Below are 20,675 nucleotides of genomic sequence, written 5' to 3' on the forward strand. Positions count from 1 at the left end.
CAGGGGCACCGGGGTGTGCCCAGACCTGGCTCTATAATTAGCACCACCTCTCCGAACCCTAAACCAGTCCCTCCAGGAACTGAAAAGCTGAAGAACGTACTTGGGAGGGATTTCACACCTGGCTCCACGGCCCAGCCCCGGTGAAGTCCCGTTTCATCACGCAGCTGTAATGACTCTCCGGGCTGTCACTCTCGTCCGGTATTGTCAACAATCTGACTAAACCCCTTTTGCAAAAGTTTGCAGCATTCGCGCAGGGGCTGACTACAGCTCCCAGAGTTCCTGGGCGCTCCCCGGCGCGGATTGGCTGAGCAGTCGGCTCCTGAGGAGGGTGTCGCCCCGCCTCCCTAGGAAACAGGCATCTGATTGGCTGCGGCGTGGGGCTTTTGTGTCCCCGCCCTCCCCCGGGGACCGCAGCGGGCTGGAGGCGCTGCTGGTGTCAGAGCCCTGCGAGCGCTGGCAGTTCCGCGGCGGGGATGCCGAGCAGCGCCGCGTCCGCCAGCAGCCCTCGCCACTGCGGACTTCAGGGGCACCCCAGGCCGTGAAAGCCCGCGCGCCGCGGCCAACCCCAGGCTCCCGAGTCCATTCGCCGCTCCAGGAGCCGGACGCGAGGAGAGTCCAGCGAGGCAGCGGCCGTTCCTGGACTCTGGGAGCGTTCTGGAGCCCCGAGAGACACCCCGGGTTCTAGAACCTCCCCTGCGGCCCCCGGTCCCGGCTTCCTGAGTGCGTCCGGCCACAAACCCCTCCGGTGCCCGGGTCCCGGCGCACACCATGATCGTGGCGGACTCTGAATGCCGCACGGAGCTGAAGGGCTACCTGCCGTTCTCCCGGGGCGGCGGCGGCGGCGGCGGCGGCGGCGGCAGCGGCAGCCCGGGGGCCGGAGAGGTAAGCAGCGGCCGAGCCGCGCCACTTTTCCCTTGAACCCCGAGCCTCGTCCGAGCTTCGGGCTAGCCTGGGCTGAGTCGGTGCGCAGGCCCCCCTCCCCCCTCGTTTCCTCCACCCCCGGCTCGGGAAGGAGGAGTGGAGCGCGTAAACCTGGAGTGGGGTTGCATCAACTGGCAACCTCGACCCTCCTCGCCCCTCCCCTTCCCCCGGGGTTGCGGAGCCCTCCTGGGCTCCCGCGGACTCCTGGCCAATGAAAGGACAGCCTTCTCGAGGTTGCCTGGGGTTTGGGCTCTGGTCGTGGGAGTCGTCAAGTCCGGGCAAATCTCCGCCGCCGCGGCCCGACCCCTCCTCCTCCCCGCCCCCTCCCGACGGCTCCCTGCTCCGGGCCGGGCCGGCGGGCGGACGCCTCTTTCTAGGTAGGATGCGTTCCCGCTCCGGTCCCCCGGCGCGGGGAATGGGGCGTCTGGGACGGGCCAACGAAGGTTGACCTCGTCCCCCGCCCCACCTGCACCCCAATTTGGAAGGGGGCGCAGTTGCTTCCGGGCCTTGGCCGGCTACCGGGTACGCGGCGGCGGCGGCGGCGGCGGCCAAAGCTCCGGGGAGAAGGCGAAAACCCTGGCCATCGCTCCCGCATCAAGCGCGGGTTAGGCTGTGCCCTGCCAAGGGGTCTGAGGTCTCAGAAGTTTGCTTCGCAGGGACTCCCTTTGCGGGGAGGCTGGGAGTAAGGCTGGGCCTGATCTGACAGTTCGCCTCCCCTGCCCCCCGGCCCCCACCCTCACCACCACCCTCGATAATGGGTATCGCATAGAGCACCTATTGGATTCCAGGCTCGGGTTTTGCCTTTTCTCTGAGTCCTCCGGACTGAACTAGCAAAATACTAGTGTGAGCTCTACTGTAGTCCCATTTTACAGGATGAGAAAATTGAGGTCCAGGAGGGACTATGGAGGCGCTTTCTTCACTGACACCACAGAGTAGCTCATTTTTTTGGCCTGGGTGTCTCCAGGATTCCCGAATGAGCTTGGCCCTGCAGGGAGTTTTGTTTCTTTAGTTTCCTGGCCTGGAGAGTGGCACAATGTGTTACTGCGGTGGGGAGACAGACACTCCTAGTACTCAATGCTGATCCTGGGGAAACGGCTGGGCTTCTCTGAGCATCGTGGTTTCTGGCTCCAACAGTGGATGGTTTGTGTCCTGTTACTCTGTTTACCCGTCCCCACCACGGTCTAGGAGCCACAGGTGGAGGAATAAAACCTGCTTCTGCCCATTCTCAGCTGTGTGACTCAGACCAAGCCATTCCACCCAATCTGTTTCCTTCTTTGTGAAAAAGTGGAAATACAGCCCTGCCAGCATGGCTCAGTGGTTGAGCATCGACCTATGAACCAGGAGGTCGCAGTTTGATTCCCGGTCAGGGCACATGCCTGGTATCAATGATTCTCGCTCATCATTGATGTTTCTGTCTCTCTCCCCCTTTCCCTTCCTCTCTGAAATAAATAAAAATATGTTTTTAAAAAATGGAAATACAGCCTAAACCGGTTTGGCTCAGTGGATAGAGCATCGGTCTGCGGACTGAAAGGTCCCGGGTTCGATTCCGGTCAAGGCATGTACATTAGTTGCGGGCATATCCCCGGTAGGGGGTGTGCAAGAGGCAGCTGGTCGATGTTTCTCTCTCATCGATGTTTCTAGCTCTCTGTCCCTCTCCTTTCCTCTCTGTAAAAAATCAATAAAATATATATTTTTTTAAAAATGGAAATACAGTAAGTCCTCATTTAACATGGTCTATAGGTTCTGTGACTTTATGCAAAATGATGCATAAGGAAACTAACCTTACCATAGGCTAATTGATATACACAAACAATGTTATTTAAGAACCTGGTGTAATTTTTTTTTTTTTAAGATCTTTTAATTGATTTTTTAGGGGGAGAGAGAAACATCAATGGCTGCCTTCTGTATGTGCCCTGACAAGATCAAACCCGCCACCCAGGTATGTGCTCTGACTGGGAATCAACCGGCAACCTTTCAGGGCACAGGACGATGCTCAACCTACTGAGCCACACCAGCCAGGCTGTAATATTTATTAAGAGCACCTAGCCCGGCCCGAGTGGCTCAGTTGGTTGAGCACATACCTGGGTGGCGGGTTCGATCTCAGGGCATGTATGGACGGCAACCGATCCATTTTTCTCTCCCTCTCCCTCTCTCTAAGCATATCCTCAGGTGAGGCTTAGAAATAGTAATAATAAAAATAAGAGCACCTGGGCAGAGCTCTGAGTTCATGTACTAGCCCTCCCACTCACTAGCTGTGTGAACGTGGCCAAGTGATCACTTCTCAGATCGGCATCTTCCTTTCAGATTTGCTAGTATCTCTGAGGGATTGTTGGGAGAACTGGCTGAGAACACGAAGGCCAAAGCACAGTACCTGGAACACAGTAACCTGGTCAGAAATGCTGGCTCCTGTTAGGATGTGGCCATCGTCCATTTATATCTCTTCTCCCCAGAGTATCTCACGGGGTGTGTTTGAGGGTGTCCCTCCTGCCTGAGGTGAGAGTTGGTCCATGCCTCTTAGGGACAGTGCCTGGGAAGTGGTCTGGGCCAGCTACGGGGGAGTGGCCTTTCGATGGAAGAAGCCACCGGTCTGAGAGGGGCAAGTGGGTGATGTCTGAACCCTTTCTACATATTTTCTCTTAAAGAGGACCTTGGGAGGATGTCTGCGTTAAGTGGATTCCTTAGAAGACAGCAAGGTGCGGAACTTACAAAGCCTGGTAGCCCAGGGTCCAAGGGGAGACCCACATGTATGGTCCCCTCAACTGCCATCACTTCACACACCCTTTCAAGGGGTTTATGTCGTTAGACACTTCACTCTGGTATTGGTAGTATGTGTTCAGAGCCCTATTAGGCTCAAGAATCACTTCCTCAAACATCATTTCCTCTGGGACGCCTCCCCCCCCCCCCCCCCCCCCCGCCCTCAATAGATAAGGCCCCTCTGCATATCCTCTCCCAGGCCCCCTTCTCCTTTGTAGGAGCTTTTAATCCCAATTACAGTGTGACAGTTGTATAATCGGGCATTTCTTGTCTCTTGCCCTTGCTGGGCTAGAAACACTGCATAGGCCACATCCCCAGCACTGTTCTTAGCACCTAGTGAGTGCTTGTAACTGTTTGCCCCTCTTGGCTGAGCTGACCCTTGTGAACTGTGCAGGCTTTGAAGTTCGATCTGAGCTGTGCTTGTCTGGACCAGGACTCAGAAAGAGCTTCCATGAGCTGTCTCTGAAGAAGGGATAATAGGACCTGTTTCCCTCCACATGGTTGGGAGAAATCAGCCAGATCAGATGTGTAAAGCCCTTAGCCTAGTCCCCGCCCCCCCAGGGTAAGTTTGAGGCACCACGCACACTCCCCTCCCCCAAGGCTGGTCAGAGGCTGCTTGGCTATGTATCCCTCAGGTGTAAACCCAGGCATGTATCTGAGTTCAGCAGACCACAGCTGCTCACGGGGTGGGGGAGGGAGTAGGGGTGAGGGTGGGGTAGTCTCTGCCCTTTCCCAGCTGGCAGAGTGACTTCGCAGGTGTCTGTAGCTGAGTCCTGGGGTTGCAAGCTGTGCATAGGATACCAGGAATAAAGGCTGGGGCGACTCCGAGAGGCTGAGTTTAAATCTCAGATTGGCCACTTGTCATCTGGTACTTAACCTTGAAACCTTAATCTTTCCTCAAGTGCAAAATAGAGACCCCCACCCCCACGCCAAAACTGATGAAGATTAGATGGAAACTGTATACAAGTGCCTAAGCTAATATAACAACTAACCTTTAGCAAGCACTTAAATTAGGAGCCAGGCACTGGGCTCTGAGGTGGTTATCCTCTTTTCAAAACTTGCCTGAAACCCTCCTGTTGAGTGGCCACCCAGAGGGCTGACTGGTTAGTGTTCTTGCTGCCCTGAGGGACCCCCTCAGTTGGAACTATAGGAACAGTAACCGTTGATCTTCCCTCTGCCCGTACTAGCTGTGTTACTTTGGTAGGTCACCTGGCCCTTTGGTTTCCGTTCTTTAATCTATAACTTGGGGGTGGGGGGATCCTGCCTTTAGCATGTGTGCTGAAACTGCACTGTCTAATATGGTAGCCCTTAGCCACATGTGGCTATTTAAATTTTGATAATTGTTTTAAAAATTAAAATTCAGTTTTTAGTTGCACTAGTGACATTTCAAAATGCTCAGCCCCCATGGCTAGGGGCTACCATCTTTGGCATGCAGATAGACTATTCCTTCATTGCCAAAAGTTCTGTTGGACTGCTCTGTGCTAGACACTGGGGTTAAGAACAGGGAACTAGTTCCAGTGTGCACCCTCAAGGTAAGAAACGACGCAGTATGACAGGTGCTGTGATTGGGGGTACTGGATTTCTGGGGATGTGGGCAGGGAGAAGGAGCTCCTCAACCCTGGTGAACCCCAGATGCAAAGCCTTGGGGCTGTTGAGACCTTGAGAAGTTTAGAGAATGGGAATAGTGTCTGCTGTTGAAGAAACCTGGTTTGGATCCCAACTTGGCTAGCTCCTTGGCTGAGTGTCTAAAGGTGACTATTTCTCTGAGCCTTACTCCTCATCTGTAGAATAGGCACCCTAGTAGTAGTAGTTCCTGCCTTAAAGTGCATGTGACATACATGCTTAGCCAATGGTAATCACGGTTGTTATCTACCATTATTATTATTGACTTCCTGTCTCAGGGAATAGGGGAGAGCTAATTTGGAGGCATCATCTCTTGGCATCTCCTGCCCTGTCTGCTTCCTCTCTGAAGTTCTGGGTGTCAAGGTCAGAGAAGCATTCCTGCTATCAGCTCCCGGTTAGAATCTACTTGGTCTTACCTTCAGAGCTTTGCAATTTCTGTTCTCTCTGAATGGAATGCTGGCCCTGCTGCCTAATCAATTCATTTAGATATTTGATATTTAGATATCAACTCAAAAGTTACCTCGTCCTGGCTCAGTGGTTTTCTCTGTCTACTCAGCCTACAATATTGCATATCACCACCCCCCCCCCCGTCATTGCTTTATTTAATTTACTTCATATAATTTATGATTTGAAATCCTCGTAATTTGTTTATTTGCTTTTCTCTATTAGATTGTAAATTCTGTGAAGGCTGAGACTTTGTCTTTTTACTCCTGTACTGTTGCTACCTGAAATGTAGTCATCAAAAACATTTGTTGAATGCACAGATTAATTTTGGCTCCACCTGGAAAGCTCTTAGCCCACTGCCTTACACACCCTGGCTATAAACTATGCTGTGCCCACCCAATTAAATTAGAATTGTTGGAGGTGGGGCCTTGCATATATATATATTGTTGTTGTTGTTGTTGTTGTTGTTGATCTTCACCTGAGGATATTTTTCCATTGATTTTTAGAGAGAGTGGAAGAGAGAGGGAAAGACAGAGAGAAACACTGATGTGAGAGAAACACATCTATTGGTTGCCTCCTGCATGCACCAGGCCTGGGTCCTAGCCGGAAAGGAGCCTGCAACCAAGGTACGTGCCCTTTACCAGAATCAAACCGGGACCCTTTGGCTCAGAGGCTGATATTTATTCACTGAGCCAAACCGGCTAGGGCGCACAGGTATTTTTTTAAAAGCTTTCAAATGGATTCTAAAGTACTGCTAGGGTTGAGATGCCATTGTTTGAAAAAACAACGAGGTTAATGATAGCTGATTTCTATTAAGTGCTTACTGTGATAGAGGTACTGAGGTAAGAGCATTATCTCATTAAATCCTTATGACTCCCCAGTAAAAGTAGGTATATTAGCCCCATTATTTGTTGAGGAAACTGAGGCTCACGTAGGCAGCAGATGGTGGAGATGTCATTGGAGCCCCTGTCTCTTCCTGTACTCCATTTCCATCATCCTCATCATCAGGGCTGAAAACGTTGTTGGATCCAGACTTATCACTTAAGACCCACAGGTTCCTTTCCTTGACAGCTCATGGGGCAGACCTTAGAGTGAAATGGGACTACCAAGGCTGTTCCCTGTACCTTGCTAGCACTCTAGTGGGCCCTCTCTGCCCCCAGCCCCCAAACCCCAGTTCCACCCTGCCCTGCCCCACCCCACCTGGCTGTGGTTTTCTCTCTGTCCTCACATCCCCTGAGGGGGAGGCCCTTTTTGTGGAGTCAGCAATTCTTATCTCCCACACAGAGCTGTTAGGCTTTTTCTCTTTGGTGAGGGAGGAGGGGAAGCTGGAACAGGAGTGCTTGGGGCTTCTGGTGGTTTCTATGCTAGACTTGGACCTGCCTGGCCTGGTAGCTCCCAGAAGTGTGGGCTGAAAGGGACCTGAGTAATCAGCCCAACTCTCTTCTTTGTCCCAGCTTAAGGCCCAGAGAGTTTAGGTTCCTTTCTCAGAGGCACACAGCAAGTTAGTGGCTGAATTATTCACATCGGGAACTTCCAGGTCCCATTGTTCTTTCCTTTGTCCTCTTTCAGAGCCCCAGACTCTGCCTTCCTCAGGGCGGGTTGCCATCTGAGAAGGAAGGTGCAGTTATAATATTTAGTTCCTGGACAGGTAGGTCCATTGGTAATAAGTCTGGATTTTAATGAGATGGGGAGAGTTATTTCTGTTTCTGTCCAGTGGAGGTATAACTGCTTCGGGTAAACTCTCTCTCTCTCTCTCTCTCTCTCTCTTCTTTTTTTAAAATCCTCACTCGATATTTTTCCATTGAGTTTTAGAGAGAGTGAAGGGGAGGGGGAGAGACAGAGAGAGAGAAACTTTTGATGTGAGAGACACATCAATTGGTTGCCTCCCACACGCACCCCGATCAGGGCTGGGGTCTGAGCCTGCAACCGAGGTACATGCCCTTGACTGGAATCATACCCAGGACCCTTCAGTCTGCAGGCCAGTGCTGAGAGACCCCTTGCAGTTATTAAAACAAATGAATAAGTAAAACACCCTCTGTGAACCTCACCTCTAGGACTGGGAGCAGATTTAGTGAGTACATCATTGGTGGTTTCCAAAGAAGCTCCAATACATACATGCATGTCAGAAGAGCTGCTACTGTCAGCCATGCATGCCCTGTGCTGATTCTCTTGAAGCCTCTGTGCTTTCTTTGTGTTCCTAATTCATAGCTAGTATGAATGACCTGGCCCCGCTCTCCACAAAATGTGACGTGGCAGTAGGGAGACCTCATTCAGACAAGCAGAAGACAATGTTTTCAGAAGCAAAACACTGGGAATTGTGGGGTCACACAGGAGGGTCTGAAAGAAGTTTCCCAGGCCCTGGAAGACTGTGAAAGTTAGCTCTGCAAAAGGAATGACGAGTGGGAGGACAGTGGGCCTGCGTCCCTCTCATTTATCTCAAAGGCTAAGGGAGCGGAGGCAGAGTTTTAAGCCAGTTGATCAGATTTGCACATAAAGTTTACTCTGGCTGTAGAAAGGTTGCCCTCTTTAGAAACCACCAAGGTCACGTACTCACGAAATCTGCTCCTGCTCCTAGAGTTGGTGCTCAGGGGGCATGTTTTATTCATTATTTTTTTGTTAATTTGGTAGAGGAATGGGTAGGATGGGGCAGGGAGACCATTGGTGAGGCTGTGGTTGGTAGTCCAGACAAGAGATGGTAGCGGTCTATGAGGTGGTGATGGCAGGAGGGATGAAGAAATGACAATTTGAGAGAGACTGCAGCTGCATCCTGGGAATCTAAGGTAACCTGGCTTCAGGATGTAAATGAGGGGGTTCTTGTATGGATTCTCCAGGGCTGCCAGGAAGGTGGTCTCCTGGAGATGTGCAGTATGGTGGCTGTGTATTCCCCTTTCCCAGGCCCTCCCTGCCCAGTACTGGGGCTCCCCAGTCCCTGCCCAGTTTCTGAAGAGCTAAGCCTGTGGGGCGAGCCCTCTCTTGTTTGCTCTCTCTCCACCCACCAAACAGGTGTATATCTCCCACATGACTCCTCTATGCAGGTTGCACCAGAAAGGAGGTTTTCAAAGTTCACTGTAGCCCCTTGGGTAGGAAGAGAAAACTAGAGAGAGCACTTTCCTTTTAGTCCTCTCTCACCTCCAACTAACCATGATGTGTTCCCTTCTAGGAGCAGAGGATGAGGTGGGCTCGGGGAGGCCCTCGAGGACCCAGCGCCTTCATCCCAGTGGAGGAGGTGAGCTTGGAAGGGGTTGGGAATTATTGGTCGCTGGGAAGAAGGGACGTGGAACACTGAGTTGGTGTCTCTTGAAATAGTTTTGAAACTATCCCTTCAGGTTCCTGACTCATTTAACCTATAGAACAGCTCTAGGAAGCAGGCAAATTAACCCCATTTTGCTGGGAAGAAACGGGCTCAAAGAGAGACAGTTGTAATAACGCAGCTAGGTAATGAACAAACTTTTGATTCCCAGAACAAGGCCTGCTTTTCCTCAAGAAGATAGAACCATCTGTGTTTATCTTCTCATTCTTGACTGTGCATATATTAAAGTTTTATTTTACTTCAGAAGTATATGTTCATTATAAAAAATGTTTCCAATGTTTCAGAATCTCCTTCTGCCCTGCGAAGTAATCAGTGTTACTTAACCATTTGCCATTGTTTTCTGGCGGGTTTTTTTTGTTTTTGTTTTTTTCCATACAGAACCAAGGTCATAGTTTACAGCATGTTTTTGGGGGGAGTTTATTGTTTTGTTCTGTTTTCTCACTACAACAGAGACCTCTTTCATTTACTGAGTCAGATCATCCATTCTTTTTTTTTTTCATGTTTTTAACACATAGCTATTGGATGATTAATCTGTGTCAGGTACTGTCCTGGGTGCTGGGGATACCACAGATAATAAGACAGACAAAGATCCTTGCCATCATGGAACTGACATTCTAGTGTGGAGTTGGTGTGTGGGGTGCCCTCAAAGCACATGCACAGAACAATTTTAAATAATAGTATTCTTCTTTTTCTTTGGAAACAACTGTTTGTTTCCTTGTCCTCTTTTCTCTCCTAAACATGTAGGCCAAGTAGTTAATGAACTGTTAACAAATGTCTAAGCCCCCAGTTCCCTTCACCCTTTGTAAATGGAAAATAAACACCCACTAGCTAGTTATTCATGTCTGCAGCCCAGAACATGAAGCTCAAGTGTTGCGCTTGTATTTTATATTTTCATTTAGAAATAACCACTCCTGCCCTAGCCAGTTTGGCTTAGTGGATAGAGTGTTGGCCTGCAGACTGAGGGGTCCCAGGTTCAATTGCAGTCAAGGGCACATGCCTGGGTTGTGGGCTCAATCCCCAGTGGGGGGCGTGTGGGAGGCAGCTGATCAATGATTCTCTCTCATTATTGATGATCCTTTCTCTCTCTTTCTCTCTCTCTCTCCCTCTCTCTCTCCCTCTCTCTTTTTCTCAGAAATCCAAAAAGAAAGAACCACTCCTCTTTTATAATAAAGAAAAGAAATAGGCTTTGGGGTTAGTTAATCTGGATTTGAATCCTGGTTTTGTCATTTACTAGATCTGTAACCTTGAGCAAGGAATGAAACCTCTCTGGGCCTTGATTTCCTCATCTGTCAGTGGAGGGAAAGTAGTATTCACCTCACAAGAGAATGGGGGGAAATCAATGAGATAATGCAGGGGACGCTGTAAACTCAGCCCTGCCATGGAGACAGCACTCGGGAAGTGTCAGCTATTTTGCACCCACTTCCCAGGGCCGTACGGTTTTGCACTGTTAAAACAGGAGCTCCATGAAGGCCGTAAAACTGTATTTTCATCTCTGTGCCTGAGTTTTTCTATCTGAAAATGGAGAATAGAATTATCTCAATACTTGTAAGAATTAAATGAGTAAATACATATAAAGTGCTCCAACAGTGCTTGGCACCTTGTAAGCATTATAAAAGTTTTGGTTATTATTATATAAGGTATCTGGTAAGTATTTGATCACTTAATGAAATACCTTTTTCTCTCTTATTCTCTTTTGGGACATGGTTGTTTTCAGTTTCTTGCTATTATAATCCCACTGTAATGAATGTGTTGGTCTCTTTGGGGGGAAGGACGGGAGGGGAACCCATCCTCTCCTCACCTTTGCTTGGCAGGTCCTACAGGAGGGAGCTGAAAGCCTCGAGCAGAACCTGGGGCTGGAGGCACTGATGTCCTGTGGGCGTGTGGACAACCTGGCAGTGGTGATGGGCCTGCACCCCGACTACCTTAGCAGATTCTGGCGCCTGCACTACCTACTGCTGCACACAGATGGGCCCCTGGCCAGCTCCTGGCGCCACTACATTGCCATCATGGTGAGCCTGTCTGACCCTGACTCTCCTGGGGGTGGCCACATGGCTGGGGATTCAGTCCGCAAATCTCTTTGCTGGGCACTTTCTGAACTGATTCCATAGATGAGGAGGAGGAGAGGAAAGCCCTGGCTTTATTTGACTATAGAATTTTAGAAAAGAGGCATCTTTAGTGCCTGCTCCACAGCTTGGGAGACTGAGGCATAAAGGAGTCAATGACCTGCCCAAGGTCACAAGCCAGTGGCAGAGCTGGGGTGAGAACCCAAATTTCCTGCCTCTCAGGCAACAGTGAGGTCTACGGTGTCACCTTCCATGGGGTACTCACGCTGAATAGGGCACAGAAAGAACAGCAGGACCTAGGCTCACGCTGCTGTATGTGCCCTTACCTCCCTAGGCTGCTGCCCGCCACCAGTGTTCCTACCTGGTGGGCTCCCACATGGCCGAGTTTCTGCAGACTGGCGGTGACCCTGAGTGGCTGCTTGGCCTCCACCGGGCCCCTAAGAAGTTGCGCAAGCTTAATGAGATCAACAAGTTGCTGGCACATCGCCCGTGGCTCATCACCAAGGAGCACATCCAGGTACAGCGGGCAGAGAGGCAGGTCCCCGAGGCAGCACAGGGGCCGGGCTGGGGTATGGCAGCTAGCCCGGGGGCAGCACCGAGCACGTCTGGCCTTCTTTCCTCTCCAGGCCTTGCTGAAGACGGGTGAGCATAGCTGGTCCCTGGCTGAGCTCATCCAGGCCCTGGTCCTGCTCACCCACTGTCACTCACTGGCCTCCTTCGTGTTTGGCTGTGGCATCCTCCCTGAGGGGGACCCGGAGGGCAGCCCGGTACCCCAGGCACCTTCACCCCCCAGCGAGCAAAGCAGCCCCCCCAGCAGAGACTCACTGAACAGTTCTGGGGTAAGTCACTGGCCCGGGTTTGGGTGGGAGAGGAAGCTGGCATGGCCTGTCAGCCCTGGACAGAAGCCACTGCTTCACTGCCTCACAGTGATAAGCCTTGGAGAAGTTATTTGACTTTGAAGTTCCACTTCCTCATCTCTACAGTGAGGATAAAGACCACTACTTCATAATGAGTTGTGAGGACTAGGTGAAATAACCATGTCACTGGCCCCTCAACATGTCGCTCCAAGACTTAAAGTCTCCTGGGTTTTACCACTTTCAAAATACAAAGTTTGTTTCTTATTCTGTAAGGTGGCCTTGTTCGTTTTAATACGAAAATACAGGTATTTTACAAGTCCCTTACCTGTGAGGGCAGTTGATGCTCAGAGAAGACATGTCTGTTCTGTAGTTTAGTGTTTTTTTAATTATTGCTTGATTTGAGACAGAGAGAGAGGAACATCTATTTGTTGTCTCACTTATTTATGCATTCATTGGTTGATTCTTGTATGTACCCTGACCGGGGGTCAGACCCACAACCTTGGTGTATCAGGGTGACACTCTAACCAAATGAGCTAGCTGGGCCAGGGCTGATTCTGTAGCTTCTTAAACTTCCCTTGGGGAAGCATAGACCATGAGCTGCCCGTTCAGAAAGGCCTGGCATGTGGGAAAGAAGTGTGGAATTTCTTGGGGTGGCCGAGAGCGGAGTAGATGGTCATCTGTGGGTGCCCCCTGCAGGGCTTCGAGGCTGCCCGCGACGTGGAGGCTTTGATGGAACGCATGAGGCAGCTGCAGGAGAGCCTGTTGCGGGATGAGGGAGCGTCTCAGGAAGAGATGGAGAGCCGCTTCGAGCTGGAGAAGTCGGAGAGCCTGCTGGTGACCCCCTCGGGTACGGGATCACAGGCGTCCAGGTTCCAGGGCCTGCCCCCTTCTTCTGCCATCTCTGTTGAGGAGTAGGCACCTCTGTGTACTGCATCTCTTGTATTTTGGGGTCAGACCTGAGTTTGAATCTGGCCTGTGTTAGGCTTCCTGTCGGAGTGACCACTAATAAGCCACTTCCTGCCTCGGGCCTGTCTCCTCACACGTAAAGGACTGATGTGCAGGGTAAACGGAACAAGAAAAGCAAAGCTCTTCACACGGAGCCCGGCCCAGGACGCGTGGCTCCATAAATAACTACTACTGCTGTGCCTGTTGTTACTACTGGGGCCTCCGCCCCGGGCCTGGTTCGCCTCCTCCCGTTGGAATCCTGGTTCCACTCACTGGAGGGAGGGCCTTTCTCTGGCCTTAGACCCGGCGTTGCCTGGCCCCACACTGATGATTACTCGGGAGTGAAGATCGCTGTGCTCCGTGCCTTGGCCTCACTGTGATCTCTTTCTGATATTCTCAGCTGACATCCTGGAGTCCTCGCCACACCCAGACATGCTGTGCTTCGTAGAAGACCCCACTTTCGGATATGAGGACTTCACCCGGCGAGGGACTCAGGCGCCTCCTACCTTCCGTGCCCAGGTGGGCTCTCCCACTGATCTTGGCATTGCTCCTGATTTACAGTCAAGGGGTGGTGGATGATTTGAGTGATTAGAGTTGGGTACCTTCTCTCCCTTGAGGGAAGTGGGAGACCCTGGATCATGAAGGGACCCATCTGTGCCCTAAGTGCATCCCTCTTGGCTTCTCCGGCCCAGACTAAGCAGTAGCTTAGATTTGTGGGGTGGGGAGGTGTGCTCCAGAGGATGGGGTCTCCCCGGCCAGCCTTGGGCCATTTATTGACCCCTTCCCACGTTTCTCAGGATTATACCTGGGAAGACCATGGCTACTCCCTGATCCAGAGGCTTTACCCGGAGGGTGGGCAGCTGCTAGATGAGAAGTTCCAGGCAGCCTATAGCCTCACCTACAACACCATGGCCATGCACAGCGGAGTGGACACCTCCATGCTCCGCAGGGCCATCTGGAACTACATCCACTGCGTCTTCGGCATCAGGTAAGCACACGTTCCTCATCCAGGACGTGTGTGCACTGCAAGTCCTCAGTCTGCACTCACAGTGGTTTCCTTTTTCTGTTTTGTTTTTTTTTTTTCCTTTCTTCCTGCCTATGCTATTTTTCAAAGCAGATTTTTTCTTTGCTGATTACAAAAGATAATAAATGTGCTTACTGTTTGAACCTTATAAATGAAACACTTTAATCCCACTCCATAGAGATAACTGTATATATATAATCTGAGAGAGGGAGAAATACCAGTGATGAGAAAGAATTATTGATCGGCTGCCTCCTGCACGCCCCTCACTGACCAGGAATCAAACCATGACCTGGTTCATATGTCGATGCTCATCACTGATCCACGCAGGCTGGGCTGTGACATTTTTCTATATTGCTTCTTTTCTTTCTTACGTAGTTGGTTTTGTATAGTTGAAATTATAATTTCATTTAAAAAATATATAGCAAAAAGAATAAAAACTATACATGATAACCATCCTTTCTTCTTCTTGTCAAGTATTTCCTTCCTGTCTGTTTTCCATGCACAAATAACCAAAAATACATATAATTTTATGAAAACAATATTTTCTTGCGTATGTGTCACTTATTTTACTTAATCAGACATGAGCATATTTTAGTGAACCATGATTCTTTTCTCACTTTTCTCATTTAACAGTTTAGTTCAAGCATAAAAAAAAAAAAATCCCCCAGTTTTTAAAAGGGCATACATGTGAGTTTCCATGTATTCCTAACTGTGAATCACATTTCACTGGGTGAGCTGAGCTGTACCTAATTGGCTGCCATCCCGCTGGTCATTGTCAGGTTTCTAACTCAGAGGAGACCAAGGATGGCTAGGCACAGGCTAGCTCCTGCCCAGCTCTCAGGCCCAGGATCCTCCATTCTCCAACATGATCCCTGATCTGGTACCTTTGTCTCCTGACTCTGTCTTCCAGTTTTTAATCAGTCTTTCCCATCCACACGGATTTGAGATGACTCACTGGCTCACAGGACTGGCGAATGATAAAGTAGCTTCTAGACTGCTCACAACCAGCTCTTTGACTTGAACAACTTAATTGTCTTCTCCGGGCCTTAGTTTGCCCATCTCTAACATGAGTACCAGCTCCCCTTTGCCCTTCCCACTTTCCTTCTCCAGGGTAAATACTTGCACTCACCTCCTGTCCCAACTTCCATGGCCTTTACTGCAAAGTAGTAAATATGACTTGGAGCCAGGTAGAGCTGGGTTTGGATCCCGTTCCCACCTGTGTGGCCTAGGACAAGTGACTTTACTTCTCTGAATCTCAGTTTCATCTATAAAATGAGGCTGATGAATATAGTATACTGTATGTAATAGTTTTGTATACAGTAGTGTACAGTAGTTTTAAGGATTCCTTGAGTATATGTTCACATGGTACATAGTTGATACCAAATAAAGCATGCTTATTCTCTATTCATTCCTTGGTCTGTGATATATGACATCAGCTATTTTTCTAAGAGGAACCAAGCTTCTAGTTGCTTCCCCCCTTCTGCCTTTTCTTGCTGCTCTCTGTTCCTTCTTTCATAGGGTGGGGCTGGAAGAGAGGAGCTAGTTCTGGAAGCTGAGGGTGAGTGATGCTGTTGGGCCTTTTCATTAGGTATGACGACTATGACTACGGGGAGGTGAACCAGCTCCTGGAGCGGAACCTCAAGGTCTATATCAAGACAGTGGCCTGCTACCCGGAGAAGACCACCCGGAGAATGTACAGACTCTTCTGGAGGCACTTCCGCCACTCAGAGAAGGTACGGAGGCAGGGTGGAACTGGGTAAGCCTGGCCAGTGGAGAGGGCAAGGGGTCGACCCAATGAGTTACCCCAGACTGAGTCTGTCCTGCCAGGTAGGATACCTGGGTGTATTGTACTGAGTTTAAGTACTACTCCATGAAGTGATTTTAGACTGATTCACCCATAAGATGGGAATGTGCTTTGCAGGGTCCTCCATGGCAGCCAGCAGGATCTGGGTTGAAATCATAACACTGTCACTCAGTAGAAGTAGAACCTTGGGCGAGTTACTCTGCCTCCTCAAGCTTTTTTATTTTGACAATGGGAATAAACACTACTGTACTTTCCGACGTATAAGATGACTGGGCGTATAAGATTTTCCTGGGTTAAAAAGTCATTTTATACGCCAGAAAATACGGTAGTCCAATATATCTAATCCATTATATCTAATCCCATCAATATAGCCCAATATACCTTATTTTCCGGTGTATAAAACGACTTTTTAACCCAGGAAAATCTTATACACCCAGTCGTCTTATACGCCAGAAAGTACGGTACCTGCATTTTGATTGCTGGGAGGATGAGATGGGAAAATGAATGTAAATCTCCAATCCCAAACAGGTGCTCAGTGGTAGCTCTTACTTTAGCTTTGGGGGATAAAGAGATTAGTCACAACAAAGATGAATTTGCTTGAAATTCCTGAGCAGTCCTTGCCCCAAATCGCTCAGAGCCTTAGGAAATAGAAGGATGAGATGAGTGGTCAGGGATGGCGGCAATGTGGGAGGGATGGGGATGGCGAGGACGGACATCATTTGATGACAAGCCCTCTTCTGTGCCCCAGGTCCACGTGAACTTGCTGCTCCTGGAGGCCCGCATGCAAGCCGCCCTGCTCTATGCCCTCCGTGCCATCACCCGCTACATGACCTGACTCCCACACAGGACCTGGGCCCGGAGCAGCTAACTCTCGAGGCATCCTCCTCTCTGCAAGAACTTTTCTGTCTGGAGACAGACCCGATCCCTTTCTGTCCCACGCCCACCCGCCACACTCTGGGGGTGGGCTTTTGTGTGAGGTGCAGCCCCCAAGCCACACCCTACAGTTTCTCACTGGAATGGACAGGATCTCTGGGATCTCAGCTCTGGCCCTGGGAGCTGGAAGAGGACTAGCAGATCCCCAGGGGCCATGCCCTCTTCCTACCCCGGAACCCAGAGGCAGAAGGCACAGGAAGTAAGATGGGCTGAGTGCGGATTTATGTACCTCCAGGTTGGGCCCACCACAAGCACTGTGGCCTTCCTGGACTGGAATGGTCCCCGGCTGGCCCCTGAGGGAGAGGGGTGAACACCTCCAGGGACTGACACTCCAAGCAGCTTTCCTTTTCCTCCATCATTCCAATTCCATTACCTCTCACCTGCCATTAACCCGTCAATGTGAAAGTCAGGGTCACAGCTGGTCTGTGCATCCGGCTCCCCAAAAACCTGTTCAGTTGGGCAGCCTGAAGGCCCCTTGTTTCCTGGTGGCCCCAATCCTGTTTCATTTGCTTTGATCTCCTCTGACCTTCCACCCTTTTCTCCCACACCTGGTGGTGTGAGGCCCCAGGAGAGAGACCAAGCACATCCAAAAAGTAGATGATCTCTAGAGAATTTGAGTAGCTTTGTTGGTCACTTTGCCTTTTGAAGTGTAGGGAGTATTAGGTTATAAATTCTCTGTATTTTGGTCCTTTATGGATGAAGTCCAAACCTCTCCAGGGCCTCACCTCTAAAGGTGTGAGCAGGAGGACGGGGGCAATCTGTTCCCCCCGGAGCCTGCACCGCTCCTGTGTCCTGAGCTCTACTGCAGATATTTGCCAAAAACTCGATCCTTTCTAGGTGGCACATGGCGCAGTGGGAGAGCTCGGAGACCCCAGGGTTGTTCGGGCCCTGCCCCTGGCCAGGTGACCATGGCTATGTTGCCAAACCTCCTTGACCCCGATTTCCTCCGTTTCAGACTAAGGGGAGGGGATACTTTTCATGCCTGAGTCTTCACTCTGGGTTTCTCAGGCCAACCTGCCAGCAGTGAACTGCACATCGTGCAGGATTTTGAAGGTCCTCCGGGGACTCCCCCTCTTGCAGTCAGTCTCCTGGCTGCCTTCCAAGGACCACCCAGATTCTGTCCCCTCTCCTCAGCAGCCAAGGACTGACTTCTATAGCAAACAAGCTGTGAATTACGACTTCCCTTGCCCTCCTTCCAGCAGTGTGTGCCTCCTCTCTGACCGGTGAGGAGGTGACTGAGGAAAGGCAAGGGCCAAGCTGCTGCTTGCTTCTGACCCTCCTCGCTGGGGTGGGGCAGGAAAGGAGCCTGGTCAGTGTGCCGCATTTCATACCCATGCAGGCATGGGAAGCGACTGGCACCCTCAGACCTCACAGCCCTCCCTGCAGTGAAGCTGGGCAGGAGGGGAGAGGCCCCAGCCTGGGTTTGGAGTCTAGGAGGACATGATGTCGGTAAATGTTCTGTGCGTGGATGGGGAGGGGTATTCAGTGTTCAAGTGCAGAAGTCTTTGGCTTTGCTACCAGTTCTGTGTAATGAGAAATAAAAGTTCACCGAGGTTTTGTTTTGTACTGCTTGTTAATGGGCTATTTTTCTATTTCCTAAGGGTCATGGTTCACCTCTTAGCAGGAAGCTGTGATTGCATCATGGACTTGACCTGCTAGCCCCAACCCTACTGGGCACTTGTGCCCAGTGACTGCAAGATTGGGAGTGGTTGGCATTGAAACTTCGGTACCTTCGGTATCTAGTCCTTTCACCCATTTGTAGCAGGCCAGGCACTATGGAAAGACAATGGGCATGTGTTTTTGTTTTTGTTTTTTGTTTTTTTCACTAAGCCCTTGACTGGGTACTTGGAGGCCATTTCTCTGAATATGCAAGGGAATTGGGACAGAGGTAAAGTGACATTGCTGAGACCATGTAGCTAGTAAGTGGTGAAGCCCGATTCCAGCTGGGGTCTGCTTGACCCTAAGGCCTGGGCATTTAACCTTCCTATTTTTCCCACTATTAGGCTCCCCCTGTGGCAGAGGCGGGCTGTTGGAGAATCTCTGGGGGCTCCCCTTCTGTCCCCTCCCCACCACATTATGCTTATCTGCTTCTCATCCTTCCCTCTCTAGCACCAAGGAGATAGAACTGGGCATAAGGAGATAGATGTGACTCTCCCTAACCCCAGGCTGTGCCAGTGCCATTTAGTAGCTTTTGAACTCTGGGCACAGGGAACTTCAGTAAGCTTAGGTAATCGCATCATGACTAAGAGTTAAGCCCTCTCCTGCTGTCCTCCCCACTTGCCTTCAAACATGAAAATGGCCTCCTCCAGGAAGCCTTCCCTGACTGACTTCATGTTCCCCTTTCCTTCTGCCCTTTTAATGTTCACAGTGTTCTCACATTTGTTCCTCCTTCTACAGTCATTTAAGAGAATGTGAAAGAGGAAATCAGATCTGGAGTAAAAACTTGGATCTCGTCCTGACTCAGTCACTTATGCTGGGGCAAGGGGATGCAGCGAGGGGTGTCAATCAACTGCCTCAAGTTTCCTCTCCCATGAAAACGGCATTTTCATTTCCAGGTAGCACTGCTGAGTGACTGTTGTCAGATGTATTCAGATTTAATCTCTACAGCCCTGGAAGAAAGGAGTGGTGTTCCCATTTTATAGAAAAGGAACTTCAAGGGAGAGTCTAGGGAATACCAACTTAACAGACTGACCTGGGGTCAAGTTCCAGCTTTGGCATGTAATGTCTGATCATAAGCAAGTTACTTCCATTCTTCCGCCTCAAGTTCCTTATCTAGGCAATGGAGTTAATACCTAGAGCCAGAGGAGGGTTGTGTGAACTAAATCATGCATGCATGAAAACACCTAACAGTTCAGGTACCTAGCACCCAGCACCAGTGAGCCATTTAGTACTCAGATGTCTGCCCAACGTCACAGAAATGAAGTAGGATTTGGACCCTTGTCCGTCTCATTCCAGAGCATCACTTCTGTCCCCAAACTCCCTTTGCCCTCAATCTGCATTTTTAAAAACCATGTTCAAGTCCATTTGCATGTGGGATTGAAAAGTCTTGGCCCAAGATTGGATCTAGTGAGTTTGTTTCCGTCTTCTGCAGCCCGAAATCCAAGTCCTGGGCACATGTCCGCAGGTTGGAGTCTGGAAGGCTGCTGGTGGCTTGATGGTTTGTGTGGCCTTTGAAGCCATGCTTGGATTGAGGCCTGCTGAGAGTAAGTCCCTCCAGCAGGTTTCACACATTCGTCAGAGCCCGAGGGCAAAGTGGAATGAAGACCTGGGGTTCACACACTTTTTGTGCTTCAGAATCTCTTAAAGGACCAGTGGTTGGAGGTAGAGCTCAGAAATTGGTCCCTGGTGTGCTGATGCCCAGACCATGCTTTCATTCAGTAGATGTTGTGCGCACAAGATGTAAAAGTCCTGGACACAGAACAGTGGACAAAACAGGCACGGTTCCTGCTCCCTCGGCATTTACTGTCTAGTGCAGGAGACAGACATGAGATCATGACACAACTAATTATGTAATTGTGATCGGCACCTCCAAGGAGAAATACAAGGTGCTTTAAGAGCATTTACAACCCAACAGCAGAGCTTTTTCTTCCAATGAAATACGTTGGACTTTTGCAGAAACTAAAACACACCCAAGAAGAGCAGTCTCCCACCCAATGAAGCACCTTGGAACCCAAGGGCTCCATGGAACAGTTGGAAAACTACATTCCTCTAATGGATGCTGTGGTGAGCATCCCAGACTGTCTCTCATCCCTTCCCCCTCCCCCACTCAACCAGGAAAAGCCTCAGGGGAGGCCCTCTCTGGCTGCCTAGCTCATGGTTATGCCCCTTCAGGAAGTCTGCCTCCAATGACTGAGTGGAGGGACAGGAGTATACAAAGGCCTGGCCCCTTTACCTCCATTGGAACATCTCTGAAGGATTTTCCCAGCTCTAATGCTCCCTTCAGGATCAGCCGAGGCCACCATTGCAGCCCCATTTCTTCTGTCCAGCCCTGTCTCCC

At 50.3% G+C, this 20,675-nt stretch overlaps 1 protein-coding gene across 1 annotated transcript; it reads left to right on the top strand.

Moving 5' to 3' along the window:
• Positions 1–298: 298 nt before the first annotated feature.
• On the top strand, positions 299–18,244 carry SESN2 (sestrin 2). Its single transcript, XM_008147990.3, has 10 exons — positions 299–882; positions 8,903–8,968; positions 10,864–11,061; positions 11,450–11,632; positions 11,742–11,954; positions 12,669–12,819; positions 13,318–13,436; positions 13,715–13,905; positions 15,530–15,674; positions 16,494–18,244. Exons 1-10 carry the CDS (start codon positions 769–771, stop codon positions 16,578–16,580), a joined length of 1,467 nt encoding a protein of 488 aa, XP_008146212.2. The 5' UTR covers positions 299–768; the 3' UTR covers positions 16,581–18,244.
• The last annotated feature ends 2,431 nt before the right edge of the window (positions 18,245–20,675 follow it).

This window comes from Eptesicus fuscus, chromosome 9 (assembly GCF_027574615.1).
Source record: "Eptesicus fuscus isolate TK198812 chromosome 9, DD_ASM_mEF_20220401, whole genome shotgun sequence".
Classification (NCBI taxonomy): domain Eukaryota; kingdom Metazoa; phylum Chordata; class Mammalia; order Chiroptera; family Vespertilionidae; genus Eptesicus; species Eptesicus fuscus.